General features: G+C 31.8%; 2 protein-coding genes across 10 annotated transcripts in view; one reads left to right on the top strand and one right to left on the bottom strand.

Moving 5' to 3' along the window:
* LOC143193740 (facilitated trehalose transporter Tret1-2 homolog) overlaps positions 1 to 1,561 on the top strand; it is a 67,827-nt gene extending 66,266 nt beyond the window's left edge. For all 8 annotated transcript variants that reach the window (XM_076400087.1, XM_076400083.1, XM_076400084.1 and 5 more), the window contains 3 exons: positions 65 to 251; positions 308 to 539; positions 592 to 1,561. In XM_076400087.1, the coding sequence (XP_076256202.1) occupies positions 65 to 251; positions 308 to 539; positions 592 to 823 (651 nt within the window). In that variant the 3' untranslated portion in view covers positions 824 to 1,561. The remainder of the gene's footprint in view (positions 1 to 64; positions 252 to 307; positions 540 to 591) is intronic.
* A 2,869-nt stretch (positions 1,562 to 4,430) lies between these two features.
* SpdS (Spermidine Synthase) lies at positions 4,431 to 10,081 on the bottom strand. Of its 2 annotated transcripts, none has more exons than XM_076397921.1 (5): positions 9,948 to 10,081; positions 8,372 to 8,504; positions 6,383 to 6,581; positions 6,093 to 6,327; positions 4,431 to 4,853 (listed from the first exon to the last, which is right to left on the bottom strand). In XM_076397921.1, the coding sequence occupies exons 1-5, from the start codon at positions 10,018 to 10,020 to the stop codon at positions 4,552 to 4,554; spliced, it is 942 nt and encodes a 313-aa protein (XP_076254036.1). In that variant the 5' UTR covers positions 10,021 to 10,081; the 3' UTR covers positions 4,431 to 4,551. The 2 variants fall into 2 exon arrangements, with proteins under 2 accessions (XP_076254036.1, XP_076254037.1); XM_076397922.1 differs by lacking the exon at positions 9,948 to 10,081 and adding an exon at positions 8,568 to 8,589.
* Positions 10,082 to 12,045: the final 1,964 nt, after the last annotated feature.

Here is a 12,045-nt window from a genome sequence, read left to right as displayed (position 1 = left end):
TAATACTATTCAAATCTAGATACTTTTTACGCAAAAAATACCAACTTATTTCATTTATTCATAGGAAACGCATTCAGCTATGGATGGTTACTTAGCATCGGTTCTTATTGGCTGCATTCGTTTCCTCATGTCTTGTATAAACACGTACATGCTAAGATCGTTTCATAGAAGACCGCTCATCATGGTTTCCGGCATTACCATGGCTCTCTGTATGACATTATGTGGTTTCTACACCAAATGGATTCGAGAAGGTATTACTCTAATAAGGATTGAGTCTATTTCTTCATTCTACTAATGATAATTGTAGGAACAACCACGCACAATTGGGTACCAACCGTACTACTACTGATATACGTAATAACGACTATGATTGGCTTACTTCCGATACCATGGACAATGACCGCCGAGATGTTCCCTATTGAAATCAGAGGAGTTGCCCATTCTATCGCGTACAGCATAGCGAATCTGTTGATGTTTGCCTCGGTGCAGATGTTCTACACCCTCCAAGATTGGTTCGGTGGAATTGTCGGCATCCAATGGTAAGTCATCGTATCCATAAACTCAACAGTGAAATAACAATCTATATTCTAGGTTCTTTGCTGTAATATCCGTACTAGCATCAGTATACACGTTCTTCATCCTGCCGGAAACACACGGTAAAAAATTATCGGAAATAACGAACTACTTCAACAACAGCGGGTTCTTCTACATCTGCTCGGAGGATAGCAAATCGAAGAAACAGAACAAGAACAAGAACGTGTCCAGGGTACCGAGGAAGGACGTGAAGCAAGCGAATAATCAAAATCAAAAGCTCATCAAATAAATAGTTCAAAATATTAAGGGGTTATATATATTTTTCAAGCAGGTTTGCACATAGTAGAAATTGTTTAGAAGTTTTTGCTCCAGTCTTCTGGAAGTTTCAGGGAGTTGTTTTCATTCTCTTCATGAATTTGACTAGTGAAATATACACGGGTAGCCAAATCATAATGGTTTAACTCACTCTGCCATTCAAGCACAATACAATCGAACAAGATATATAGCCATTATATACAGAGTTATAATAAAATCTAGCATGTCATTGATTAAAGAAGAATAATGGAAATCGTTATATGAAAAAAATAGTAAACAACTCCAAAAAAATATAGCCCCTTAATAAATGTGAAATAGTGTTAACATTTACATCGGATCTAGAGGGCCATTTTAACGCCATAGAAATAATTATACTAATTATGATTTTATAATTTACAGAAACCACGCGTAAATTATAGAATGATTTTTTTTGACACAGTATTGTTTTCTCGTTTCTAGGCTATAAGAATATTTTTTGTTAGTTTTTAGTTTATTTATTGAATACAAAAACATCCATCTTTAAGACACGCGCACCCAAAAGATGAAAAAATCGTAATTCTTGTATTTTTAGGGAGATTATATTTTTGTATATTGCGAATAATAAGGCGACTTGTATAAAGTTCAATTAGAAACCGTTGAATACTTAATCTTTTGTGATATGCAATTGTACAAATCGATTGTTTAGTAATAAAAATTATTATTTCACATCAAATATTGTTTTTGTACCGGAAGCAGTAAGAGTTTAAGTTTTCTATACAGTCTGGCTTCAGAAAAGCGTTCCCATTCATTTAAAAAGTCCCAAGTATGACATGTACAGGGGATCGTCATAATAATATGATAAAAACTTTTTTTTCTGGCCTAAAACCAGGCGGTGGAATGCATGACGCATAACTGGTCGCGGAAATTTGCTCTGGAGTGACGAGTTGGACCGGGTTATGTGGGACTGCCTCTGGGCTTACCAATACACTAAACCGCCTCACAATTGACATCTGTGGATCGCTACTGCATTAAATTTGAGGATATGGTACCTGCCAACAGGGCAGTGGTTATAGAGCACGAGGACCCTGCGAAAAAAAGGTTGGTGAAACTAACTATAGATTCGTGAACTTGACTGGACGGCTGGATGCTGTCATATGGGGGTCAAAGTTATGACTGAATCGACGGATGAAGTCGTTTCAGCCTGGAAAAGGCGAGGTTAATGGTGACGCGGTGCTAAGCTGCCAGCAAGTCCACCAGCTCGCGAACAAGCGCGTTTTCAGAAGATCTTGTGCTGAGTTGTTGTTTCTGGAGGGTCAGTTTCCATGTGAATTTCATTATTTCTAACAAACAATGGAGCGTCTAAGATTCTCCTGAGGAGCTTATTTTGGAAAACTTGAAGCCGCTTCATCTGGTTGAGTGTAACCAACTTGGAGTAGCCATTAGATCCATAGATGAGGGATGGGAAATCCGCTAGAAGGGCAGATCACAGGAAATAGCAGGTTTGCTATGCCTGGACCTTTCTGTATTGCTTTCTGTATTTGGGTATGCCAACTGAACCGTCGGTCGAAGTGGAAACCTAGGTACGTGACGTTATCCAGCCATGGTAGTGTTGCGGTGTCCATCTAAAGTTGCGAGACTCGCAGTGCTTAACGTTTCTTGTGGAAAATGTTGGCCTGGGTTTTCAGGGGGTTGAGTTGCAACCTCCAGAATTTGAACATCTTGACCGCTTGATCGAGCTGTTTCTGTAAACGTCCATAAATGGTAACCTCGAGACTGGATCTGTGAAGAAAGAAGTGTCGTCAGCGTAAAATGCGACGTCAATGTGCTCTTTTCTCGGCAGATCTGAAATAAAGAAGTTAAATAAGGCTGGGGCCAAGCTATTCTCCGATCAAACCGTCGTGCCGGACCTTGTGGAAAGATTTGGTTAGGTCCAGGAGGACTGCTCCAAGATCTTAACGTTGATCAAGAGCGTGATGGATGTGTGCGCCCAGACGGCTGGCCTAAAGGATGGACGAATGGTAAGCGCGAAAGTCTCTCTTAAAGTTTTAAAGTCTCATGTATGTATGTCGTTAACCCTATATACAGCTTTGTAGGCATTTTATTCAGTTCATGTATCAATTTTTTCTATAGAATGTTGTTCAATGATATCTATCTATGGACCTGGTCGATTACCGAGAGTTTTGACTGAATTTAAACCTCAAAAATAGCATAAATTTGTTGAAAAATACCTTATGTTTAATTGATTTAAGTTTTATATAGATATAATGGATATTCTCGTAAGTTAATAACATATGTTTTAAGTAAGTGAGTAAGTGAAGCAGATATATTAAAGCCTTCAAAAATAAATTTAATACAATAAAAAGCATTAAAATGTATACAACAATTTTAGAAATTTAAATCAGAAGATTGATTTAATATTTATTTTAGATTCATTCATAATATTATTATTGATATTTTGAATAATACATGCATCGGGTTTCAAAATACTTAAAATCTTGCTCAAAAAAGGGATAGAGAGCAGATTGTTGACGAAATAGTATACTAAAGTATTAACAGTTTTAACTCGTTGGCATATTGTTCTGTTTCTGAAGCTATTAGAAGCACTATATATTACCATTTCGAGTTAATTGAATTAAGAAAAGAATCGAAGATAACGTTGAATATCATATCACGGAATTGTAACATTATCTCACTCATACCAATTATTAGATTGAGTAAGATATATCAAAATCCCAAGATTTTTAAAGCAAGATGTTTATAGGAATTAATCATTTGGTGCCCATGTTTAATATTAAACTAACATACTAAAAAGCTACAAAGAGACGAAATGATAATTTTAGTAGAAAGCAACAGTATTATTCAAGTTTTCTTTTAAATAATCATGATGTCATAATATTGTTTACTATTTATCAAAATTAACTAACCTACAAGTTGTTATTAGATAAAGATATAAAAATGTTTATAGTAAATACAACGTCATCCATATAGTCTCTAAACATATATTTTCGTCATTTTGTTTTCTTTGCTACGAGGGGTAATCAAATATGAACGGTAATTTCGTAAAATAAATTTATTGACCTATGGTATACACAAACATTTAACATTTTTCAATGTTGTCACCTCCGTGCTCAACACACTTTTATCAGCGATTTAGACGCTTGAATATACCTTCTTCATCTCTATTATCTATCTCCATTATTAAGTTTATGTTATTTTACTGCAGAAAGACATATACTTTGCAATATTGTGTTCATTGGCAAAAACATGCCATTAAATCTACAAAAATTAATCCAGTATAACGAATCCCTTAAAATGAAGTGCCTAAGCTAAATATTTTCCATTTTAGATCCTTTTTTCTTTGGTTCTGATATAACCTGATGGCGTCTGATGTTAACATCTAGCGAAACAATGTCAACCTGATCTTATTAATCCATTCTTGGCACTAGCATCAACCCAGAACTATAAAATGTTCTGGTATCGGCACCTTATAGCCGGATAAATACAAAATTCAAACAAAAATGTATCCGACCTTGAATATTATTGGTGGGAACTCACCACCAAGGGAATAAAGAAGGAAAATATTACAAGTAAATTATTTAATATTTTTCGAAATAAATATATTTAATAACAGAATCAATGATTCAATAAAGAAATTATAAAAAACATAATTATACCAAAGCTTAATCAAAATTTATTCAGCTTAGGACTAATAAAATAAATCAGTCAGTTCCACAAAGATTTCTTGAAGGAATTTGGTAATACGAAAGACGCCTCGTGAATCTGGGCGTTGTAGTATCTCAGCTGGTATTCGTCGACCTCTTTATCAAGAAACTTGGTTGTTGGTTTCGTTAAATCGACTTCTTTATCCAACGACGCTACCAGATATCCTATTTGGCCATTTGGATAGGTCGGTACACTTGACACGGCGTAACTGACCGTTGGGAAATGTTTCTTACAATTCTTTATGGTTTCTCGAACTTGTTCTAGGTCTGACCATACGGTACCGGCTTGAGAACATATAATACCTAGAAAATAATTCATTTTATATCATTTAACTACAAATATTGCATCTTCAACTACTATTATTTATCTCTTTGAGGATTGTCAATACCAGGTGTACTAAGTAACATAATTTCAAGAAAATGGAAAAAAAATATTTACGCCAAGTATTGGCCATTTGATTCTATACATCTTGCCCCACTTTTAGGCAATTTATGGATGTCATCCCAAAAACTATTTGTCCTTGGAACAAAACTAACGTTGGAAACTATCGGCTGAAAACGACTATCGATTGTTTAGTAATTAACTACTTTTTACCAGTGACCGTTTCAATCGACTGTTTTCAGTCGCTAGTTTCAGTCCGACTGATTTTGTTACTATTTACTATCGACTGTTTCAGCCGTGTACTTTTAATTACTATTTTTGGTTCTACTAGTTTCATTCGACCGATTTTTGACGTTCTGGATCTGTCGTCCAGATTGTCCTTAGAGCTAACTATTCATCGACCTAATTTGTCTAAATAAGTACCGTAAGTCATAAGTGCTGCTCTGAATCAGATGGACCGATGTCTATAGAGAACGACGGGTGCGAGAAAACTTTCCATCTAAGTGGTTTCAACACTGCCTTGACTGGGTTTGCTATACGAGATGGCGTGTATAAGACTTCAAACCAACCAAATCAGTTTTGCCTTTGCCTTTTGCTTCAGATTTTCGAAATAGGACCCTTTCTCGTGACCAGCTGCTATTCAATGCAGAATGGTTACCTTTTATACCATTGAAGCAGCTAATCACTGACGATTTTTAAATTTTCTAGTTACCTGTCATTCAGTTCATCTGTTACCCATCTTCCCATCTCTTCGATTACAATTACACACATTCATGTTTTCTGCTAATTGTTCTTCAATTGGTGTAGGATCTTCATTCAATAACTTCTACATTTCCGCATCTTCAACCATTTTAGGCATACGAGGACGTTATTTGCTTTGAACGTTAAAATTACAGTTAAAACATCAAATTTTAGATTTCCCAACAACTCCGGTTGGGTTTTTAAGTTCCTGCATCTGATTAATATTATGAAACTTCAATTTTTTGGACTTTTTGCAAAAGGTTTTTGTACTATATACTCCTAGTATCGATGACATGTCAACATCAGCTCATGTTGTTGACATTGATCTGTAGACGATGTTAAGTCTTTATGAAGTTCAATTGAGTCTTCATGATATGCCCGATTTTGATGTGATTATCTTAAAATGTCAATCAACTTACCATGTGGTTTCAATGCTGTTTTCAATAATTTAAAATAACTTTCGGTGAACAAATTCACAGCTGGTCCAATGGGATCCGACGAATCGGTAATGATAACGTCAAATTCGTTCTGGTGATTCTTCATATATTCGAAACCGTCGCACACTTCCAGCGTTAATTTCGCTGAATCGAATCCCTTCGCCATGAAGGGCAAATGTATTTTGCTCTGTTCAATCACCATTTCATCAATTTCTACCTAAACACACAACACATAATATATACAAACCTAAATATACGTAGCGTAATATTACTTGAACGAATTCTTTAACTAACGGATGTTTCTGGACCTCCCTGGCAACTCCTCCATCTCCACCTCCAACAATTAGGACCTTTTCTGGGTTATTATGAACGCACAACGGCAGGAAACTAATCATTTCCTGATAGGAAAACTCATCGAATTCGGTGCACTGAATGATGCCGTCCAAAATAAGGGCTTTACCATGGTTTGTTCTGAAAGAATAACAATAAAACTGAGATTTTGTTGTTGTTTTTTTCTTAAACTTGACAAATCACTTTCTGAGGATTTGCTAACAACTATACTAAGTCACTTGATATGAGCATAAAACTATTGCTATTGCAATTTTTTAATATAAGCATAATTTAATAGAATTATTCCAGAAGAAACTGTTAGTCTAGAAAGTATCCATAGAAAGTTCAGAGATATGCAGCTCTTTGAGGGATGTAGAACATCCCTTCATACACTGTTGGATAAAATAGGATTTAAATGGTGTTAAAATAACCCACGATGAGGTTTAGTTGAACTTCCATATATCGCCTTTAAAATTTTTTTTTTTATTATTTAAACATATTATTTAAATTTCTCTATTTAAATGGGATATATATATTTCTGAGGGTAACGTTGGTTCACTACCAAGATGATAATAAAAAGAGTGTTAAGACAACACACATTGATGCAAAGAGATAAACGTTATAACAATAATTGATTAAGTTTTGTTAGCATAACCTTTACTAATAATTCATTGCGGGTATATTATTCTTCATGCTGGAATTAGAAATTGTTTTATTTCTGGCGCAGAGTTAGTGTTTTTCTCTAAGTTCAAGGATGATTGTCATGGAGAAATGAACCAAAACACTTATTTTGCTATGGTTTGAAAACCAGCTCTTAAATAACTTAGGAACCATCAGCTGTTGTTATGGATAATACAACCAATCCATAATATACTGTTGAAGAGGATACGAACAAGTGCATCAACAAGGGCAATAGCTAAGGATTAATATATAATTATTATACTTTAACTCTAGGAAATAGTATTGTAGAGTGTGAAAGATATATGTGCATAGATATGTGTGTAATTGTGAAAAGAATAAATATATGAGGAGATAAAGAATACTAACTATTTTGCAGATATGGGCAAATTCATTAGGGAAAATGCAATGATTAAATCTAAATTTATCAAGAAAGATGTATACAGATAGTAACAGAACAAACTAAGGACAAATACAGTGACATACAAATGACCAAAGAAGAAAAGAAGTAAACTTAAGGGGTAAATATAAATAATTAAAGTAAAATACATCACTTGGATATACAATTGTTAATTAGGTGTATTAAACCTTCAGCGGCTACATAAAACTACTACAAACACTACATAAAATATGCGCTTGACATTCTACCTCATAGGTGATATGGAAAAGAGTTCAATGTAAATAAAATAAAACACAACCGTAAGCTAACAGTTATGACTAACCATTATTAGGACTGTATAATAAATTGTAATTTAAGTCCTTAAGGTATTAGATGTACTATAATGTAAAATAAACTATATTTGATAACACTTTTGTTACAATATTTTATTTAGAATACAATTTTATTATGCCAAAGCCAAAATAAATAAAAATTCAGAGTTAATGTTGCAACATTGCGAATTTAACATCATCAATTTAGACGACATGACTTCACTGTTCTACTGAACGGACTACTTTACGATTTTTAATGGTAACTCATTGCTAAAATACACATTATGACAAGCATACTGACTCAATACTGTTGTGATCATAATTTTTAAAAAATTTGCTATAGACAACACAAATGTTGCTTAGAGATCTACTTATATTATACTACTTATATATTATAGCAAAAATAAATATTAGTTTACCTCAATCCCGAAATATAAAAGACAACTCTAGTATCTATTATAACATGAAATTTTTTAAAATAATAATATTTCCTGTTATTCTTTATATAATTCAGTTTTATATTTGGAATCAAACGGACTTACGTCTGAACAATAAGGACATCCTGATATTTCGACTTGCCTTGAAAGAGAACTTCTTTCACTTTCAATGAAAAACATTGCCCCGGCCACAAATCGGATATCTCACTGAACCATCCTTTTCTAATTGCATCCATTCCTAACATGGTTAATAAAAGGTTAAAACTAAAGGATTAATTTATTTTTAATTTTATAGCTATACCTTTATACTAATATGTTTTCAAGATTTGTTCTTAAACTGAGATATCATACATTACGGCTTGCATACTCTTTATGTATTTAGTTATAAGGGATTTCTAATAGTATTGTTTAGTAAAAATCTGATAACGAAGTATTTCTAGCTACCAGTAGAATTAATATATTAATATATTAATTATAATAAAGGAACCTGAACAAAATACAATGCGTGAAGACGCAGAATACATTTGCTTTTGAATTATAACCGATAATATCAAATATTTTGTGTACAAATTTCGTTGCTTTCTAGTATCATAAAATCTTAAATTTTAGGAAATAATTATGTTCTACACATATATTTTGGTTTTAGTTATATTCAAAATTGAAATAACCATAGACTGAAATGTCCCATCTTAATCAGCGAAAATAGAAAAGCAAAATCAAATAAAATGTGAAAATATTTAAAAAATACATTTACAATGCTAAAAAATTGGTTTAACATGTTAATAGTAATATGATACTTTTTTCTGTAGTTCTCAAGAAAACCAAAACTTGACCATGCTTGATAAACTATATATCCAATACATTTTGAAAACTACATAACATAAACATGCATGTTTAAAAATTAAACATTAAGTACCAGTAGATAAGCTATAGATAAAGCTGTAAAAATGAAAACATTTGTTGTTTTAATACATTCTTATAAATTTTTATCATTAAAATGAGGAACAAATATTATATTATATTAAAAAAATCAATTCAACAAGACCACAGGATCAATAAGAAATGAAGCTTATCTAAAATAAACTATATGTAACATATGGCATATGTAAACAAATGTACATTTCCAAGGATTTAAAAGATGCAATTTCCATGTAAAAGATATTGCTCAATAAGTATCAATATATAATTTATATATGAACATATGAAAGCTATAGATATGGTTGAGAAAGAAAAGTGGTACCATACAAAACGATAAAGAAATATTCGAAAATATCTAGTGATTTGTGAAATATTTCTTTAAATATTAGAAAAAAAATTGGGTTTCAAAAACTATTCAGGAAAATTTTTAAAGAAACTTGAGTCTTCAACATTATTTAATATCACGGCTAATAAATATTTATCATTAAGAACGAAAATAATATTACAATATATTTAAAACAAAATGTTAAATAAACTCTGTAATATATTAAAAACCTTTGTTGAGTAACGTTCACAACAGATTCACCTAACGTTCATGTTTTACATTAAAATCCAATACATTTGAAAAACATCCATTATATTTAAACACAACTAATGACTAAGCACCAGATAAAGATATGTTTTCCAAATTTATTAATTTAATTCACATTTTCAAAAACGAATTAATAACAATTTAAATATATTTTAATGAAAATAAACTTACCTTGGAATATGTGAATTGAAGTATCAACTGCCTGAGGCTCGAATAACAAATGCGGATATCTGAGAAATTTCATTCACCGATGCTCTGGGTCTTAGAAAAAGTTAGTGCGTTCGTTAACCAGGCTGTGTAATAATACATAAATGCAATTTCACACAGTTATGCAATATTAATGTATGATACTGAAATTTGTTTATATTTTGACGTTTTTCCTAACGGTTAATATTAGCTAATCAAATTTCAAAATTACTACGTTCTGTCAGGAATGTGTTAAATTAAAATAGTAGCTATTTCTGGAGAATAACTAACCGGTATCCGTAGATTTCGGTAGTTTACGCCTGATTTTGCGACGTTGCCATTTACAGAAAATCGAAAGGTACAATCCAACGAACTACGACAGTCATTTTGGATCTGACCCTACTATTGTAAAGCTAAGTTTTTGTTGTAGCGCTAAAAATGTTGTTGTTCATAGTTTAATTGATCTTCCCATGTTCATATTTTAATTATAAGTGGTAGGCTGTAATGGATTAACGTAAAAGTACAAATAAATATGACTCGATGTTCTTTATGTGAGTATATATCATCAAAATAATAGCTCATTGATGATATAGTCAATCCACAGCATTAAAATTGAACAAGAAACATTGAAGTTTGACTTCTTAAAGATTGTCAAGGTTTAACTGTGACAAAAATATTATCACTTCTAAATTTGACTGTAATCGATCAGGAAATCAAAACAATCGATCATAGGGTGTCATTAATATCAGATTAAAACATACCTACAGCCAAACTAGCTGTTAAAATTCTATTGAATGTTATACTGGATGAAACCTGAGTTAATTTAAGTAGTAAATAGTAAGCGGCAATTTGAAAAAACCAAATTTATTGACTCGTAAAGGTTTAAATAATATTTAGCAAGAAAAATAAATGAATTCCATAGGTACAAAACGTAAAAGTAAGGCTATAAGCGTTGAACCATATGAAAATGAGATCATTGATACAGGATTTGTCTTTTATGGGTACCTAAGCTTCTTTAAAGGAAGAATATTTTATGTTAATTATAATATACGAAGGACAATATGACATGTTAATAGAATATAGCCATGCCTTACATGTTGTTCTATTTTCTCTTTTCTTTTTAAAGTTAGATATTTTTATAATAGGTTGAATGACTGAGACATAATATATAAACTTATAATAATAGGCAATAAACTTACTTAAATTTTAACTAAAGTTTCAAGTGAGATTTTAGGTTAATTTGTAAATTCGATAACATACATTATACTCTTCAAGTATACGAATAATTTACAAGAACTTTGGTTTGTTTTTGTAATATATTGACAAATAATTATATATTGTTTTATTTTCTCGTTTTCCTTTTCAAATTTATTTTAAAAAGAAGGACTATTGAAAAGGTTCTTCATATTACATGTTTGATACTATAGGAGATAAAAGATGTACCAAAAATGTTTAATCTGAGTCTCAACAGAAGTATTAATTTAATTTCTGAATACAAGATAATTTATTATCTTTATATTATATTCTTGAAATGGACGTGTAATTTTCAATAACTAGTAATGTTGCAAATTCAACAGATATTAATAATCAGTTTAGAAAATGCGGAGTCTGAACGAACCGAGCGCTTTATAACAAGCGTCTTATTTTCCTTTTTTATCCACAGATAACTGAACTTGTTAGGTCAAAGATACAATGAGAATCAGTTGATCATTTGGGTTGTTTATTGGATTTTTATCATCAGATCGATTGTCGTAGAAGTAAATAATGGTCACTGACCTTCCGAGAGTCTAATCAGATTTAAAATTATAACATATATTAAGTTATATATTATGAAAGGGTATTAAAGAAAAAAAAACTATTATTTTATTTAAAAAATTGTTTTATTTTACGGATATAAAAGTTTTAGTGGAAAACAGACCAACCAGTCACCAATTTTGAACACAAATGGTCGGATAGTCAGTGCAGTATTACATAACACCTCCCTCATACCGTTTGGATAGCTTATACTTGTTACAAACATTGTTTTTGAGAATCGATTATATGTTGGTGTGCTAGTTTACATTTGAAGATATTCTAAATGGCA

Source organism: Rhynchophorus ferrugineus, unplaced genomic scaffold, assembly GCF_030347505.1.
Source record: "Rhynchophorus ferrugineus isolate W39M unplaced genomic scaffold, kcgeb_rfMv2 rfM3, whole genome shotgun sequence".
NCBI lineage: Eukaryota > Metazoa > Arthropoda > Insecta > Coleoptera > Curculionidae > Rhynchophorus > Rhynchophorus ferrugineus.
The sequence above is the reverse complement of the archived record's forward strand: the minus strand, read 5'-3'. Positions and strand labels throughout refer to the sequence as shown.